The sequence below is a fragment of the Neophocaena asiaeorientalis genome, unplaced genomic scaffold (genome assembly GCF_003031525.2).
Source record: "Neophocaena asiaeorientalis asiaeorientalis breed wild unplaced genomic scaffold, Neophocaena_asiaeorientalis_V1.1 scaffold230, whole genome shotgun sequence".
Taxonomy (NCBI): domain Eukaryota; kingdom Metazoa; phylum Chordata; class Mammalia; order Artiodactyla; family Phocoenidae; genus Neophocaena; species Neophocaena asiaeorientalis.
In genome coordinates, this window is record NW_020175186.1 from 10,732,942 (window position 1) to 10,752,838 (window position 19,897).

The 19,897-nt window shown below is 36.9% G+C and overlaps 1 protein-coding gene across 1 annotated transcript in view; it reads right to left on the minus strand.

The window, feature by feature from the left end:
* The window catches only part of LOC112412883 (uncharacterized), a gene marked incomplete at its 5' end in the record, with an annotated part of 237,774 nt that overhangs the window by 40,136 nt on the left and 177,741 nt on the right, over nucleotides 1–19,897 (minus strand). Inside the window, 6 exons of the mRNA XM_024764620.1 lie at nucleotides 1,607–1,708; nucleotides 2,431–2,583; nucleotides 5,644–5,836; nucleotides 7,017–7,220; nucleotides 8,628–8,813; nucleotides 14,518–14,688. Of these exons, the coding sequence (XP_024620388.1) occupies nucleotides 1,607–1,708; nucleotides 2,431–2,583; nucleotides 5,644–5,836; nucleotides 7,017–7,220; nucleotides 8,628–8,813; nucleotides 14,518–14,688 (1,009 nt within the window). The remainder of the gene's footprint in view (nucleotides 1–1,606; nucleotides 1,709–2,430; nucleotides 2,584–5,643; nucleotides 5,837–7,016; nucleotides 7,221–8,627; nucleotides 8,814–14,517; nucleotides 14,689–19,897) is intronic.

The window sequence follows — 19,897 nt, forward strand, 5'->3', positions numbered from 1 at the left end:
TAAAATCAGAATTCAGTAAAAGCAGCTCTGCCGGGTGCTATTTTTAATATGTTACTTTCTATTGATTTAATTTGATAAAGAAATAGAGCTTAGAAAGCTCATTGGAGTGGATGGCTGAAATTCCATTTATTCTTTAATTAAATAATTCTACAACTATTCAGAGAACAAATTAGAAGGGTATAGAATTTATAATGTAGCATAGGAGAGACAGTCATATGATCAGGTATGTATAATAAAGTGATAAGGGCTATCGGGGGAAGTTAAGGGTATGACAAACCACACTATTCCTGACTTAGAATGTTAGGGAAGACTTTTAGGAGAAATAATGAGTAAGCTGAAAAGTAAATAATGAGAAGCAATCCAAGAGAACAGGAGAGAGAAAAGTTTGAGGCAGAGGGAACTGAACAGAAAGCTGACCCAGTAACCCAAAGAATAGATGACGATAGCTTGAACTTGGATAATGACAGTACGAATCAAGATCCTTAGAATTAATTTGAAAAAACAGATTCAAAGCAACAAGACTTACTGATATTTGCTTAGAGATAGCGAGAGTGGGAGATGCCAAGGATGACTGCCAGCTCCTTGAGATGGAACACCTGGTTGTGGTAATGCCCACAGAAGAAATGAAGGAGGCATTGGTGTGGTAACATATGAAATGAAATGGTGGTATGGTCACTATATGGTGACGTGTTAACTTCAGTTTTGGACATGCCTATGGGACATTCAAGTGCAAGTGTCAAGTAGTTGGAGTAGTAGAGGTTAGCAATAGTAATAGATGCTTTTCAGTTAGACCCAGTAATTCTTTTGGTAAAAACTGAAAAATAGCCATTTCAACCCAGAGTGCTGTCTAGTGCACTTAGGACTAATTGTCTTATTTATTGAAGTAAGATTCACATGTTTCTGACACCAGATGGTACAGATACTCAGGAGCTGAAATCCTGCTATGGCAGTTACAGAGCCTGAAATGTATTCCTTCCCAGACTAAAGTCCATAACATATTTATTCCCCAAAGAATCATTTGGTGTCTGAAGTGCTGGGAATAATACAAGATCAGGAACTTAAGATTCTGTGACAAACAGAATGGAAGAAGAGGACAAATATTGTCAATCAATCACTTTGTCTATGAATAACATATCTTATGCCGCATAACAAGATAACCTCCCTTCCGTGATAAAGACACTAATCTTTGAAGAATTTAGTACTTCCTCACTCAGATTATTTAACAAAACTTCTTCCCAGGCAATACCTAAGAAATAACAGAAAGTTTTGTTTAATGACTAATTCCAAAGTCCATAAAATGTCAGTTCAGGAATTGTTTCAAAACCAATAGGGTGGTTATATGATCCACACATCCTCCAAATTTTAAAAATGTATATATAAATCATGTGATATTCATTTTAATATAAAATTTACAAATACAAAATCAGTACTGAAAAGACATATTAATAGGTTTTAGACTTGCTCAAGTGACTTTTGTAACACAATATATGATATTCAGTTAAGCATCTGGTATCTAAAGGTTAAAAAAAAAACTACCAGCAAATTAAGGTTAAGAATTAAAGGTTTAGAATTAAACATGGTGATACTTGATTTAGTTCATACTGACCTTTTAACTGTCTCAGTTTGTGTTTCATAGTGTCTAGATCAGCCAAAATTTTGTCCTTTTTTAGCCAGTTCTGTTTTTTTATTTTTTCTGCTTTCTTCAAAGCTAGAATTAAAAAAACTACATGATATTTTATCTTGCATTCTTATTATCAACAGTAATTTATCATGCAAGCCAATAATTTATAAAGAACTTTCTGCTCCAAGAAACAAATTCAATTAGAAACAAGTAATTAAAAGGTAAGGGTCATTAAAAGAAACTTCATTTGAAAGATGACAGGGCTTAAGGCATTTCTTTATGGAATGGAGGGGGAAAAAAGAAGAACAGTGTTGTTTTATGATATAGATTTACCATATGTAATAGCCATATTTCATTTTCTATTTCCACAAACTATTTGGAGGTGATGAAAGTCTTCCTTGGAACCATTCATTCTTTTAAACATCCACCTACTGCCTAAAGGGTGCAATTCTTAAAAATGAAAATGTGCAGACAGGTCGTCTTCAGTGTGAATTAAACTCATTTGTTATTTTCTAATGTATATCATTATTCTCAGTCTTATAGACCAAGGATCTCTTTATCAATGAAATTAGACACTTTCCATGCAGAATACTCCATTCCAGTAAGAAAAAAACAGGCAATCGTGCAAATATAGGAGTATAGCTATCCTTGTGCACATGTCAATTGATGAACCTCCCGTTCTTTGCATAAATGTGATGTTATTATGTTAACATTATACACATTTAACTGATTTTCTTATGGTGACCAAAAATTTATTTCTCTCTCTCCTTATGCACTTGCTTGAAAGAAAGCAAAAACAAAACACTTACCATTCGGACTTAGAAATGGTTCACCGCAAGATACCCAGATGGCAATAGGATTTCTGAGGATGAGGGTGAGCAAAGACTTATCTATATCATCCAAACTATCAGATGTCACAGACTTTGGAAATAATTTTGTTTTCACTGTCATTCTTGTTGTTCCTGGGAAACAAATGACACATATACTATTGTTCAATGAATAATGAATAAATTTGCTGAATTCACTTGTTTATTCAAAATATTTTATTCTTCATTAATGACTTGATTTAAACAGGTTAATGCCCAAACCAGATGCAAATACATAAATTTGATCAGAAACTTCATATGCAACTAAATAATTTAAACAAATCTTATTGTAAATACATATTTTAATTCCTTTCTTACACTTTATCTAGTCATGAAAAAACTATGAGGTAGCTTACCAAAATATCTACACTGAAAAGGGATAAAATAAAGAGAAAAAAAAGCAAGGAAGGGGAGAAAGGAGTATAGGAATAGACCAAAGCCAGAGATAAGGTGCTTCAGAGAACTCATCAATTAAATGATTAATAGTATCTATCTCATTCTGCTGTTGGGATGATTATAAAAAGGAAAGTGTTTAGAATAATATTTGGTCTAGTTAATTGTGCAAGCATCCAAAAAATGCTAGACAATATATTTATCATCATTATGATACTAGACATGAATACCACATTATTTTTATTTGCTGGAGATAAAGCACTATTTGGGCGCTGAGAATCCTTGTGGCTAAAGCAAAGAGGAAAACACCATTTCAAGATACACATGGCTGACAGAGAGAGATAAATTCCTCAAGATACAACTTTCCTGGTCCTGAGAAATTTATTTCAGGGTCTTCAATAAAGGGGTTATTTGTGATACAGCAAACAGTATCCTAATATATAATTAATACATATTGAGAACTTACTATGTGCTGGGCATTTTACTAAGACCTCTATAAACATTATCGCATATAATTCTCAAAATGGTACTCTGAGGTAGGTCCACTCCTCTTTTGCACAGTAACTGAGATTTAGTCACATAGCCAGGCGGGGGCAGAGCCAGAATTAGAATCAAGGCCATCTGCTTCTAGAGCCAGTGCCTTTAACCACCGCCTTTATAGTAAGCATGACACTGAGTTTTAGATTGATGCCTGTTTCTTTTAATTTCCTCAATGCAAACCGATGTCATAACTCCAAGTCATGATTCAGTAAAGGGGACAGCCAGCTAATGCCCCTGCCTAATTCAAGGATAACCTTTAGAATATGAGGGGAAAGGATGGCCATACCCTCTTGGTAGACCTGCATGAATAACATTACCTCCAAGCAGGTTTTAAATAAGAATTTGAAAGAAGAATGTTTGAAATTTTAAATCTTCCAGAACCTGGAGATCAGATATTCCACATGCCAAATAAAGGCAGAACTATATGCTTTAGTGATCAGCTAGGCATTAAATATTCACATAATTATTTTTTAAAACTCATTAGAAAACCAAAAAATAATATCATTATAAAATAATAGAAAAAAATATTGGTCTCTGCCCCCAGTTCCTGACACAGAGCTCCTAAATTCTTTGGAATTTCCTGGGTGCTAGCAGTGCCTTTTGCTCTAATGAGATGAATCTTGGTGGGCTCCTGGATGGGGGCTAGTCACCAGAAAGTCCAAGCCATGATTAGAAACTTGGAATTTTCAACCCTACTACCCATTCTCCAGAGAGGGACTAGAAATGGAGTTGATGATCAATCATGCCTACATGATGAAGTCTCCATAAAAATCCCAAAAGTACACGGTTCAGAAAGCTGGTTTGGTGAACACATGGAGATGCTGGGAGAGTGGAGTGTCAGAGAAAACATGGAATCTTCATGCCCCTTCCCACGTATCTTACCCTATGCTTCTCTTTCATCTGGATTTTCATCTGTATCCTTTACCATATCCTTTTATAATAAATGGGTAAACAGTAAGTAAACAGTTTTCTTGAGTTCTGTGAGCTGCTCTAGCAAATTAATTGAACCTGAGGAGGGAGCCAATTTATAGCCACTCAGTCAGAAGCACAGGTCTGGACCTCTGAAATGGGGTGAGTGGGAAGCAGTGTTGTGAGACTGGGCCCTCAACCTGTGGGATCTGACCTTATCTCCAGGTAGGTAGTGTCAGAATTGAGTTAAATTGTAGGACATCCAGCTAGATGGTGTGGCAGTTGGTGTGGGAAAAAACCCCACAGGTCTGGTGTCAGAAGCATTGTGAATGGGATACTAGTATGAGAATGAAGGAGAGACACACAGGAAGGAGTGGGTTTTTCCTCTTTAATCCTACACACAATAATGATAACTAATATTATTAAATTGCTAAGTATCAACCAGGCATTAATCTAAGTGATATATATTCATATGCATATATATTCTTATGAATACACATTCATATTTATGAAGACTGAACTAGTATATATTCATGTGACTGTTAGTGTCCTCATTTTACAAATGAGGGAACTGAGGTACAGAGAGTACCTACGATCATTCATCTAACAAGTGACAGGTAGGAGCTGGTATTTTCAGCTCCAAAATCCACATTCTTAACCTCTAAACCATGCCTCTCAACACAACAATGGAAACCTGAGACAACCGCCGAATCACTGCTAGCAAGACTCTTTTTCATTTACCAAATTGTTGTTGGGTGCACAGGCCCTGCCCTCAAGTTGTACCTAGTCTAATGAAACGCACAAAGATGTAGACAGATAATTATAACACAATGTGCTAGGAGCTGTGATAGGGGTGCATTTGCTGTAGCTTCTGGGAGTTCATAGGAGCAGTGGAGATGGGGGAGGGGAGTTGGAGGACAGGAGGTGTAGAGAGGACACCTTCTCTTCTAATAGTAGGAAGAGATTTGCATTGATCTAGTCCCACTTTCTTAAGCGGTCTCCAGTTGGTTTTGGTTCTGAATTTAAGAACAGAACCTGCTCATGTTGCATAAAGTAGCTAAACTGTCAAACATGTTTTATAAATTCTAGGCAATTTATTTATTGTTTTGGGGCTGAAATCAAATTTACATTAAAAATTTTTTTTCTTATTATTCTGCAATGTAAAAACATTATGAGAATTTCATATGAGTAGCTTCCTGTGATTTTTTTAACTCTCGAAGGGGTGACTGAATGAAAGAATTACATTTAACTTTCATATGATCAAACGTAAGTAGAATCAGCTAAATCCTGTAGAATGTAACCAACCTTCCATACTTTTAACAGGTGTCTCTTTTGTTCCAACAGGAGCTGCCTCTTCCTTTTGTCCCTCAGAGTCTCTCTGGATAAAAGATTTATCAAGAGCCCATAAAACCAAATCCCACAAGGAAAGGATTGTGGTTCCATCTTTGGTATATACTTTGGAGGCTGCTCTGGCAAGACCAAGTTGTTCCGTGCATTCTGCAAGCAGCTAAAAAACACAGACTATAAGGAACTGAGAAGAAATAGTGGTAGAACTGAGAATAATCATGACGAGCGTGTTAATTTAGAACTCTGAGAAAATCCTTTAATTTGAGAAAATAGAAAGCAATAGCTACCAACTTGATCTTTGATTAGAGATGATTTTTGATATTGGATTGTCCTACATAATCTCACAAATTAGTCCAATCCATCTGTGAAAATTCTTAGCTCCAAAAATTTAACACAGCAGCTATTGTATGTTAATACATTTTATCATCAGAGTATTTATTTCCTAAGAAGTGTAAACCTAGAAATCCATTTTCAATTGTGTGCTTAAGAATGAAGAAAATTATTCTAACACTTCAGATGAACTGCTTTAAAATAAATGAGTACTTGACTTTCAAACCAAGAACTGCCACATTATTACTTCCATTTGGCAGATGGGAAATCAGGCTGAAAGGTTAATATTTTTGCCCAAGACCACAAAAGCCAGGGTCCCAGGGTGAATTCTGGAGTTGCTAACTTTTGTCCTTTGCTTAGTCCATTGAACAACAATATCTTCATAAAAAATCTGTTCGTACTCAGAGGGATGAGTGAATGATTATGTGTGTGTGTATTTGCAAGGAAGTCTCCAGGGTAACTCCATATCATATTTAACATTGCTTGTAAAATACGTTGTTAAAGGTATGGGCCAGAATGTACAGACACAAGACAACCATCATGCAATGGAAGGACAAGGCTGGGTTTGGGTCCTGGGGACTCTCCTCCCTTCCCATGGCTGTGGGGAGCAGCCTCTAAGACAGAAATCCCATGTTCCCTCCTAGCACAACTCCTGCCTCTCCAATTTGAAAATGAAATGAAACCCCCTATCAACAAATTAGTGCTCCGATTCTCCAGATGATAAAGGAGGTGGCATCTCTTAGGATACTGAGCTGACATACAACTTGAAGCTGGAAGGGGAAGGAAGGCAAAAAAGGCTTTCTGTTTCATTTTTCTAAGTCTATATCTGAAGAAATACCATCAAAAATAACATCTTTAAGAAAACAGAGATCTTGATCTCAGCAGCTTAAATTGGTAAAACTGGCCAGGGATATTTGTCACTCAAACTCACTGCTTTTTTTCTTGTCAGAGAAATCACCATTATCATTACCTCTGATGATTCGAGAAGCATTTAAGTGATAGCCACTCACCATGGGGAATGTTCCAGCCACAATTAACTTCCCATTTCGATATCCATCTCCATTTTTGTATGCAATTATTTTCACTGCCTTCTGGTGAGTAACTGCCATGCCACTATGAGATACAACTTGCGTGCAGGTCTTCATCCGTAAAGATAACAGACGTTCTTCATAATAACTTAAAGTGTTTTCAGCCTCATAAGAAGATAAATCAGCCTGATTTTTTTTTTAAAAGAACAACATAGATCAACTCAAACTTTTTTTCTTTTAGTTTTATTATTTTGTTATACTTCAGCCTCTTGATTTGTGCGTGTACATGGGTGTGGCATCTAAATTTTGAAATGTTCACTTCATATGCTAAAAGTATTAGGTGCTGTAGTGGGAAGGACATTGGGTCTGAACTCCTCAGTTCTCTTCCCAGCCCTGTCACTGAGTCTCTAGGTGACTCTGGGCCTCTGGCTTGTGTTTCTGGCCTCCTCCTGCTTTCTACTTTGCCTTCCCCTGGACAGGAGATGGGGAAGAAGGATGCCAGGGCCAGAGAGAGCCTGGGGTTGAAGTAACGCACGCTAGTAGTAAAGATATTCTCTTATTCTTTAACTGTAGGATGATGCCATCCTATGGTGGCGGATATTGATGAATGAGGAGGGGAATGAGTGAAGCCTTAACCACGTGATAATGAGGGTGGTGAACGCTACACTTCACCTTTTCCTTTTCATGGCTACTCAGGAAGCTGCCCTGAGGGAGAAGTTGTGTCCAAGATGCTGTAACACTGGGGATGCTTTCCGATCAGCTCACCCCCACCTCCTTAACACAACCCTACTGTCACCAAAGCAAAGCCAAACGCCTGCAGGCTTTCCCAGAGGACTGACTCCCCTTTTCCTTCAGTGATTGTTTCAGTTGATGTTTATTGCAACTGTTAGGACCCTGCTCTTCTGCAATGTGTATCAGGTTTAGGGGAGAGAGGACAGTGACCTGGGAATAAGACCGGCAAGCCCTGAAGAGCACACCAGGTGGAAGGTTCCCACCCCTAAGGAATTGGTCCTTTTTATACAGTTGTGTAAGTTCCTCTTAGCTCTTCTCACTTCTAAACTTGAAGGAAAGGATTTTTTAAATGGTGCCATTTTAAATTAAGATAACAGGAAAGCAGCAGAGATTATTTTCTCCATGAGCTATTAAAAAAAATAGTATTAGACATGAATGCATGAATTCAGGCACCCAACATGAAGAGTCATTAACGACAACAGATCAAATTAGCCCTGAAAATACTAGGAAAAAAGGAGTTTACCCTGTGGATATAGGCAAAAAGCTACTCCACTAAGCAAAGATTTGCAGTTACTTCCTCATCTAAAAGCAACACAGAGAGTAGTGCAAGGTGTCAGGAGATGATTAAAGCTGCAGAAGAGCCCAATTAACTTCAAAGAGTATATTGAACTATTAACAGATAATGTATTTTAAGTTACAGTGGGGAAAAGGAAATCAATGCAGGTGGAATGGTAAAGGTGCCTCAATGAAAGATGAATTGGATGAGTGGAGATGAACTTGAGTGCAAGGCAAGTAATGAATGTATCAAAGTTTCCAAACTGATGCCACACACGTGTTAGCAGAGCTCAGATCATTACATACTCTGGCCACATCGATGACCTTGAAAGGTCCTTGTGAGAAGGGCTTCTGGGTCTCGGAGCCTGAGGCACAGAGGAATGGCAGCCCTGGAAGCAACTGTTTCAGTCTCTTCTCTGCTCTCATGGATCGCCCACATGCCAAACAGAGCATTGTTTTTTTCTTTCCACTGGGTGAGAGATAATAGTATCCCTGAAAATGGAGGTAAAGATGCTTTTATTTGGTTACATCTAAATTATGATAGCACTTTTGTAGAATATTTTGCCATACAAATAAAGCACTTTTATGATCCCCAAATGCTAAATTTGAAATCTCAACATGAATGCATTATTTTGCTCTCTAATTATTATTATATAATATAATTATATTATATTATAATTATATTATAACTATTATATTATAGAGCAAAATATTTCCAAACGTTGTTGACTGAAAAAGCCTAGAGGCAATGACAACTCAACATCAATGAGTATAACTTGTATCCAGAACCAGAGTTTCTTGGAGGAATGGCCAATTCCAGATTTGGGGCAAGAAATATACAAGAGAAGCAAGGATCTCTTGCGTGCCCAGAAAAAAAGAAGCCATCCAAAAGTAAAGGCATTTTGTCAAAAAAGACACAGGCGCCAACACAAAGGACATTCCACTGGCCCAAAGTGGGACAATTTGGGAGTAAAATAAAATTATAACCAAAACACTTCAAATATGTTTGAATAGGTAAAGTCCCGTGAGTTCATAATCATGTTACAAATATAAGTAAAAAAAAAAAAAAAACAACAAAAAAGCCAACAAACAAATAAAAACAAAACCACTACTTACTGGAGTCCATTAGAAGTAAACTGGCGCCAATTTACAACTCTGAAATTGGCCATTAGAAATTGTGGCAGATTATTTGCAAAGATGGCCGTAGTAAAACTATCCCATTCTTGTTTGCATGCCCTTTTGAAATGTCATTTTGCTGCTCCTCCAATCAAGAAATAAGAGTTTCTTGCTCCTTTCCTCCTTTCCTTGAATCTGGGCAAGGCCATGTGACTTGCTGTGGCCCATGTAGCATTAGCAAATGTGATGCAAGCAGATGCATAAGAAGTGCTTGCACATTTCAGCTTGTTCTTTTTTGGCTGCATTTGGAAGCCAGAGACCATAATGTGAGCTCACTTGAGCTAGCCTACTTAAGAAGCCTTGAGGAGAGCTAAGGCCCCCACCAGACATGTGATTTGACCATTCAGACACCATGGCACCACCAAACTACTGGTGTGCCACCAGATAACTACAGCCACATTAGTGACCCTGGGCAAGACCAGCAGAACTGCCCAGTTCAGCCTAGCCCAAATTGTTGACTCAGAGCATAAAAATGGTTGTTGGCTTAAGCCACTAAATTTTCAGGTGATTTGCTATACTACAATAGATAATTTAGATAGAACAATTTAAGCATTTATCCTACCATCCTTTACAAACCATATTTCTGGGCAGTCAAATACCTAGTTGAAGAGGTAAAGTTCTTCCTTACACTAAAAGTTCAGCTAGGGGGCTTCCCTGGTGGCGCAGTGGTTGAGAATCTGCCTGCCAATGCAGGGGACACGGGTTCGAGCCCTGGTCTGGGAAGATCCCACATGCCGCGGAGCAACTGGGCCCGTGAGCCACAATTACTGAGCCTGCGCGTCTGGAGCCTGCGCTCCACAACAAGAGAGGCCGCGATAGTGAGAGGCCCGCGCACCGCGATGAAGAGTGGCCCCCGCTTGCCACAACTAGAGAAAGCCCTCGCACAGAAATGAAGACCCAACACAGCCATAAATAAAGCAAACTGTCAACAAGTAAAAATAAATAAACACTATAAAAAAAAATAATAATAAAAAAAAAAAGTTCAGCTAATATATGTCAGGGAACGTAATAGAACTTTTAAAAATTGACACTTTTGAAACTTCTAATGAAATTATTGATTTAGGCAAAGATCACAAAAAAGGGAACACTAAATGAAAAGTCATTGGGAATTGTTTTTTGATGTGAGATTAGGTTGTAATCACCTGAGCCCATGGAAAATCCACACTGTAACCCTGCATAAGTGATAAATATGAAATACACAGTAAAACCTATGAAGATTCTTGTCCAAAAAATGCTGAACATAAATATAATTAAACTCCAGTGCTAAATTTCTTTTATAGGCATTATGGGAGCCAGAGAAACAGGTTAAAGGATGCCATAGGAAGCAAACAGAAAAATCCAAACAAGAGGCATTCTATAGGATGGATTCTGCGACCAGTGTCACATAGGGACCTTGTTTGAATCCTGACTCAAACCAACCAAACATAAGAATTTTTTAGGAAACCTGGGAAATTTTATTATGAACAGGGTAGTAGATGGCCAAAAATTACTGTTAATTTTATTAGGTGATAATGGCATAATGGTAATGTAAGAAAATGGTCAAATTTTTACAGGTGCATACTTAAATTTGAGGTGAAATGGTATCATGTCTAGGATTTGTAAATATTGCAAAACCTTGATAATAGTTGAATCTGGATGATAGGTATATGAGAATTCACTGAACTAGTCTCTCTACTCTTGAATATGCATGAACATTTTAAAGCACTTTTATATAGACTCTCTGATTTGCTTTGTTCCTCACAAGGCTAAAAGTTAAGTACAGCCAGAGTTAATGTCATCATTCTCAATTTACAGATGAGAAAACAAAAGCTAAGAGAGGGAAGTTTTTAATCCAAGGATATCCAAGTAGTATGTGGCAGAGCTGAAATACAAAGCTGTGACTCCTGATTCCAAGTTTTTGTTTTTTTTGCCTTTGTCATATTTCTTCAACTATTCCATTTAAATACTTAAAGCTACCTCAATTCAAAGCCAACATTTAGATGATACTTTTGAAGATGTAATTCTTAAGTTCCACTATGGATTTCTCTATATGCATATCTGATTTCCATTTTCCTAAAAATTACTGGGAGACAGAAAATTAAAACATCTCCTCTCAGATGGAATTGAATGAATACTACATACAGAGTAATTTGTACAGAAAAACACGGACTTCATGATGAATCGTGTGCCAATGGTATTTCTTATTATACACTAAAGAACCCTATTGAGGGCTTCCCTGGTGGCGCAGTGGTTGAGAGTCTGCCTGCCAATGCAGGGGACACGGGTTCGTGTCCCGGTCTGGGAAGATCCCACATGCTGCGGAGCGGCTAGGCCTGTGCGCCATGGCCACTGAGCCTGCATGTCTGGAGCCTGTGCTCCGCAATGCGAGAGGCCACAGCAGTGAGAGGCCTGCATACCACCAAAAAAAAAAGCCTATGAAAGTATCTAGAAAATGTATTTTCATTCATTAAGACATCAATCCCTATGACTGTGGTGCTACTATTTTGATGGTTCCCAAATTGTTTTATTTTGGCAATGGTACACGTATACAATGCAAACGGAATTTTTGGTTAATTCATTCACCTTTAACACAACATTTAAACTGCTGCTGGTAAGGAAAATGCAATACACTGGGGTAGCTCCCTAGGTTAGGCTATGTCTACAGAATGCAAACTGAGTTTAAAAGTTCAGCAAGTCAGCTGCTGGCTCTATACACAGAATACCAAGCAATTGGTTTGACTGATTATTTTCCTCTATAAAATTTCCTTGATTTATTGAAATGACTAACTTGCTCTGTTCATTTGACCTTATAGAAATATGGTCTATAACTTGGAGTTTGTTTGATCAACAATGACACTTACTGTATATATAATAGCTTGTGTGACTGTGAATAAATTATTCGGTTTCTTCATCAATCTTAATTTACTGAATTATTGATATTGTTTATATTTATGTTATATTATTTATTATAAGATAATCTATGTAAAAATAATTAATACTGCATCAGTATCTAACATACAGTAGCTTTCCAGCATATAATGGTTACTTCGTATTAGTTTTCTTTTCTAAGCTTGCCAAGCAAATGTGGCCTAGAGGAGAAGTTCTTACCCTATGTCCAAATTGGATTTCAAGGGGAGTCTACAAACTCCCTAAAATTTTATACAAAAAGTGCTGTGTACACATGTGCATTTTGGGGGGAAGAATATCCATAATTTTCACGAGACTCTCAACGAGGTCTGCATCTCTGAAAAGGTTAAGAATTAATTACTGATTTAGAGCCTTTGTGTAGAGAGTTGTTTTTCCCAGGTCCAAGAGAGATAAGCATTTTTTTAAATTTGTGAATCCTAGAATTGATATATTATTGTACTCTTCAGATTAACCATATTAATTTCTATCAGATAGGTTATCATTTAACTAGTAGGAAAGGAAAGTTATAATCTTTTAGAAGAAATATTGTTGAAAATTGGGAAGTTTTATCCTTCCCAAATTTCAAATAAGAACTCTTTTATCATAACTATAACATCATACCTAAAATTAATAAAACCCTAATATAATCAAATATTCAGTCAGTATTCAAATTTCTACAATTCTCTCACTCCCTTACAATTTATTTGAAAGAGAATCACAATAAGGCCAATACCTTATAATTAGTTTAAATACCTCTAAGTCTCTCTGAATCTTCACATTCCTTATTTCTTTTTTCTTTTGTTGTAATTATTCATTGTACATTTTCTCCAGTTAGATTTGGGGGGGCAAGACCCCATCATAAATTGTACAGTGTATTTCTATCAAGGAGCAACTCTTTTGTCTCTTTTTGTTATGTTAGTAGCTACTGATGATCATTGCCTAGATCCATTAATTTATGAAAGTTCACAGTATAATGATATTCTGATTTCCTCATACTTTACTCATGTATTAGCTGGGGTATTTCTACGAAGTGAAGTTTCTTCTTGTGAACTGTCTTGTTATCTTGAGGTACGGTTCATAAAGGAAGGGAAAAATAAATGCTTGATTCTTTATTTACTGGTTTTCAAAGTAACAAATTTGTTCCTTAGCATCATCTAATTGTGACAAATTGAGTTGTTGTTGTTGTTGCTGTCGTTTAATATCTCTATGAACATATGGATTTAAACATATCTAATGTATGTCAATCCACTGCATTCAATAGTCATATTGATGCTTAAATTGTCTCATCTTTGGAGCCTTTTCAAGTTGACCCGATTCTTTTTAAGATGACTTCAGCAGTCTTTGGCAGCATACTGTCTAACAGGTATGAGATCACAGACAAAGGAGAAAAAGTCAGGGGGGAGAGCATAGTTGAAACCAGAGACATGCAGAATGGTACGGTACATTTGACATCTCTTATTCAGTAGAGCCAGGGAATGACGAGTGAAGAAGCAGCAGTGGTTTAGAGACGACTGAGGGGAACAGTAAAGAGGGTCTTGGGCAGTCTTGTAATGTGCATACATTATGAGATTTCAGTTTTCTGTAGGCCAATGGTTATCAACAATAGCAAGGTGCCTTGATCCACTGACCCACAAATATCTCGGGTATCTGTAAAGTATGGTGCAAATAATTCCTTACTAATAAAAATTAAAGGACCAAACTTGAGAAAGTATTTCTTTTATAATTAGAGTATATCATACTTAGCCCTATGCTTGGTATAATGTAATATAAAGCAACTTACAATCATTGGCATTTTAATATGCTTTCTGGAGTGGAGTGACATCGAGTGTGGCCAGCACACCTGTGGGAGTGAAGTATGTGCGATTATCCTGCTTCATGCCTGTTCTGGTGAGCTGATGATGAACCAGAGATGGTGATGGTGATAGGGAGCCATCAAAACAATATAAGAAGAGGGTAATATCAATATTCCTTCATTCTTTCCTAACCAGAATCACAGAGTCTAAATGATTTCACTCACAAGTCAGTGTTTAATTTGTGTGAACTTAAGGTTTTCTGGAAAAAAGTTTCTTGCTTTATTAGACTTATCCATTCCCCCACCCCTCTTTTTTGTCCTCAGAAGGAAGGAACCACTTACTGGTTGATCAATGTGTTTTTCTTTAATCACAGAGGATGTACAAATACCAGCATAATTTGCTGCTGTGACTTCCTTATCCAGTGTAGTGCTATGAAAGGCCATAAAAGCTTTCATATTTGTCATGTAATTCCACTTTTGATTAGAAGTCCCATTGTTATGTGGTTTGTATTTCTGAAAAAAATGAGACAAAATATGGAGTCAAATAGGAGAGGTTATGATTTGTTTATAGCAGTCCTAGTTTTCATTGTATACAGTCAGGAAGTACAGATAATTACTCAAAACTCTACTATGTAGTGATAACTATTATTGATATTTGATGATCATACATATATATATGAATTCTTGGACTTACAAAAATGTAATCACAAAATGCACACGATTTGGTAATGGCATTAGTTTTGCTTGTTTTTTTTTTTTTTAAGGATATATACTATTTGATCTTAGGGTATTTTATTTTACCAATATCCAATAGTTAAACATGTAGATTGTTTCTCAGATTTTCCTTAGTATAAGCAAAAGAGCAATCAACAATCACAAAATAAATGTTTGTGTAAATCCATAACTTCTTGAGAACAAACTCAAGTAGAATTGCTAATAAAGGAACAGGATCACCCTCCCATCAGGAAACTTGCACAAGCCTCTTAGATAGCCTCATCCACCAGAGGGCAGACAGCAGGAGCAAGAAGAACTACAATCCTGCAGCCTGTGGAATGAAAACCACATTCACAGAAAGATAGATAAGATGAAAAGGCAGAGGGCTATGTACCAGATGAAGGAACAAGATAAAACCCCAGAAAAACAACTAAATGAAGTGGAGATAGGCAACCTTCCAGAGAAAGAACTCAGAATAATGATAGTGAAGATGATTCAGGACCTCAGAAAAACAATGGAGCAAAGATCAAGAAAATGCAAGAAATGTTTAACAAAGACCTAGAAGAATTAAAGAACAAACAGAGATGAACAATACAATAACTGAAATGAAAACTATACTAGAAGGGATCAAAAGCAGAATAACTGAGGCAGAAGAACGGATAAGTGATTTGGAAGACAGAATGGTGGAATTCACTGCTGCAGAACAGAATAAAGAAAAAAGAATGAAAAGAAATGAAGACAGCCTAAGAGACCTCTGCAACAACATTAAGCACAACAACATTTGCATTATAGGGTCCCAGAAGGAGAAGAGAGAGAGAAAGGACCCGAGAAAATATTTGAAGAGATTATAGTTGAAAACTTCCCTAACATGGGAAAGGAAATAGCCACCCAAGTCCAGGAAGCACAGAGAGTCCCATACAGGATAAACCCAAAGAGAAACACACTGAGACACATAGTAATCAAACTGGCAAAAATTAAAGACAAAGAAAAATTATTGAAAGCAGCAAGGGAAAAATGACAAATAACATACAAGGGAACTCCCATAAGGTTAACAGCTGATTTCTCAGCAGAAACTCTACAAGCCAGAAGGGAGTGGCATGATATACTTAAAGTGATGAAAGGGAAGAACCTACTACCAAGATTACTCTACCCAGCAAGGATCTCATTCAAATAACACTAAAAGCTGGTTCTTTGAGAAGATAAACAAAATTGAGGAACCATTAGCCAGACTCATCAAGAAAAAGAGGGAGAGGACTCAAATCAATAAAATTAGAAATGAAAAAGAAGTTACAACAGACACTGCAGAAATACAAAGCATCCTAAGAGACTACTACAAGCAACTCTTTGCCAATAAATGGACAACCTGGAAGAAATGGACAAATTCTTAGAAAGATATAAGCTTCCAAGACTGAATCAGAAAGAAATAGAAAATATGAACAGACCAATCACAAGTAATGAAAATGAAACTGTGATTAAAAATCTTCCAACAAACAAAAGCCTAGGACCAGATGGCTTCACAGATGAATTCTATCAAACATTTAGAGAAGAGCTAACACCCATCCTTCTCAAATGCTTCCAAAAAATTGTGGATGAAGGAGCACTCCCAAACTCATTCTATTAGGCCAACATCACCCTGATACCAAAACCAGACAAAGATGTCACAAAAAAAGAAAATTACAGACCAATATCACTGATGAATATAGATGCAAAAACCTCAACAAAATACTAGCAAACAGAATCCAGCAACACATTAAAAGGATCATACACCATGATCAAGTGGGATTTACCCCAGGGATGCAAGTATTCTTCAATATATGCAAATCAATCAATGTGATAAAACATATTAACGAATTGAAGAATAAAAACCATATGATCATCTCAATGCAGAAAAAGCTTTTGACAAAATTCAACACTCATTTATGATAAAAACTCTCCAGAAAGTGGGCATAGAGGGAACCTACCTCAACATAATAAAGGCCATATATGACAAACCCACAGCAAACATCATTCTCAATGGTGAAAAACTGAAAGCATTTCCTCTAAGATCAGGAACAAGACAAGGATGTCCACTGACACCACTATTATTCAACACAGTTTTGGAAGTCCTAGCCACGGCAATCAGATAAAAGAAAGAAATAAAAGGAATACAGGACTTCCCTAGTGGCGCAGTGATTAAGAACCTGCCTGCCAATGCAGGGGACCCGGGTTCGAGCCCTGGTCCGGGAAGATCCTACATGCCACAGAGCAACTAAGTCTGTGTGCCACAACTACTGAAGCCCGTGCACCATAACTACTGAAGCCCGCACGCCTAGAGCCCATGCTCCGCAACAAGAGAAGCCACTGCAATGAGATGCCCGCACACTGCAATGAAGGGTACCCCCCACTTGCCGCAACTAGAGAAAACCCGCACGCAGCAACCAAGACCCAACACAGCCAAAACTAACTAAATAAATTTATAAAAGGAATATAAATTGGAAAAGAAGAAGAAGAAGTAAAACTGTCACTCTTTGCAGATGACATGAAACTATACATAGAGAATCCTAAACATGCCACCAGAAAACTACTAGAGCTAATCAATGATCTTGGTAAAGTTGCAGGATACAAAATTAATGCACAGGAATCTCTTGCATTCCTATACACTAATGATGAAAAATCTGAAAGAGAGATTAAGCAAACACTCCCATTTACCACTGCAACAAAAAGAATAAAATACCTAGGAATAAACCTACCTAGGGAGACAAAAAACCTGTATGCAGAAAACTATAAGACACTGATGAAAGAAATTAAAGATGATACCAACAGATGGAGAAATATACCATGCTCTTGGATTGGAAGAATCAATATTGTGAAAATGACTATACTACCCAAAGCAATCTACAGATTCAATGCAATCCCTATCAAATTACCAATGGCATTTTGTACGGAACTAGAACAAAAATCTTAAAATTTGTATGGAGACACAAAAGACACCGAATAGCCAAAGCAGTTTTGAGGGAAAAAAACGGAGCTAAAGGAATCAGACTCCCTGACTTCAGACTATACTACAAAGCTACAGTAATCAAGACAATATGGTACTGGCACAAAAACAGAAATATAGATCAATGCAACAAGATGGAAAGCACAGAGATAAACCCACGCACCTATGGTCAACTAACCTATGACAAAGGAGGCAAGGATATACAATGGAGAAAAGACAGTCTCTTCAATAAGTGTTGCTGGGAAAACTGGACAGCTACATGTAAAAGAATGAAATTAGAACAGTCCTTAACACCAAACACAAAAATAAACTCAAAATGGATTAAAGACCTAAATGTAAGACCGGACACTATAAAACTCTTAGAGGAAAACCTAGGAAGAACACTCTTTGAGACAAATCACAGCAAGATCTTTTTTGATCCACCTCCTAGAGTAATGGAAATAAAAACAAAAATAAACAAATGGGACCTAGTGAAACTTAAAAGCTTTTGCACAGCAAAGGAAACCAAAAACAAGATGAAAAGACAACCCTCAGATTGGGAGAAAAAAACAACCCAGTCCAAAAATGGGCAGAAGACCTAAATAGACATTTCTCCAAAGAAGACACACAGATGGCCAAGAAGCACATGCAAAGCTGCTCAACATCCCTAATTATTAGACAAATGCAAATCAAAACTACAATGAGGCATCACCTCACACCAGTTAGAATGGGCATCATGAGAAAATCTACAAACAACAAATGCTGGAGAGGGTGTGGAGAAAAGGGAACCCTCTTGCACTGTTGGTGGGAATGTAAATTGATACAGCCACTATGGAGAACAGTATGGAGGTTCCTTAAATGACTAAAAATAGAATTACCGTATGATCCAGCAATCCCACTACTGGGCATATACCCAGAGAAAACCATAATTCAAAAAGACACATGCACCCCAATGTTCATTGCAGCACTATTTACAATAGCCAGGTCATGGAAGCAACCTAGATGCCCATCGACAGACTAATGGATAAAGCTAATGTGGTACATATATACGGAATATTACTCAGCCATAAAAAGGAACAAAATTTGGTCATTTGTTGAGACGTTGATGGATCTAGCGACTGTCATACAGAGTGAAGTAAGTCAGAAAGAGAAAAACAAATATTGTATATTAATGCATATATGTGGAACCTAGAAAAATGGTACAGATTAACCGGTTTGCAGGGCAGAAATTGAGACACAGATGTAGAGAACAAATGTATGGACACCAAGGGGGGAAAGCTGTGGGTTGGTGGTGGTGGTGGTGTGGTGAATTGGGCAATTGGGGTTGACATGTATACACTGATGTGGATAAAATTGATGACTAATAAGGACCTGCTGTATAAAAAAATAAATAAAGTAAAAAAAAAAAAAACGGAACAGGATCATTAAAAAAATTATGATGTATAATATAAAGCTTTATCATAACAAATGCTTTCTAGAAAGGTTATTTTAGTTTACCCTTCCACCAATATTATACGAAATTGCCTCTTTTCCTCACATTCTTGCCAAAGCATCATGAATTTAATGAATGAAAAATAGTACCTTGTTGATATTTCAATTTACATTTCACTGGTTATCAAGGTTTTTTTCAAAAATGTGAGTACACTCCATTTTATGTATTAGAAACAGCATCTTTATTGTAATTATAAAACTTGGTTTGAGCATAAGTTAAAAAAATGAGTAGTTTCAACTTCAAGGAACTTAAACCACTAGATTAGTTCCAACTAAACATATCATGACACCTCAAGGAACTTTATAATGAATAACACCTACTTTACCAGGGAGAGATTGATAGTGAAGAGGAAAATAAATGATCTCAGGAATTGATTTAATAAGTCAAACCACAGAGCATCCCTCAGAGGTATGGAAAACAAAGATTATATTTCAAGGAACAGGGAGGGGGTTTAGTAACATTAACTTAACATGTCTCATTTTTATTATTTTACATGAACTTTAATATGTTCTCACAAACTGATTGCTTCAAGAAATAAAAACAAAACACCAAGCAAAGAA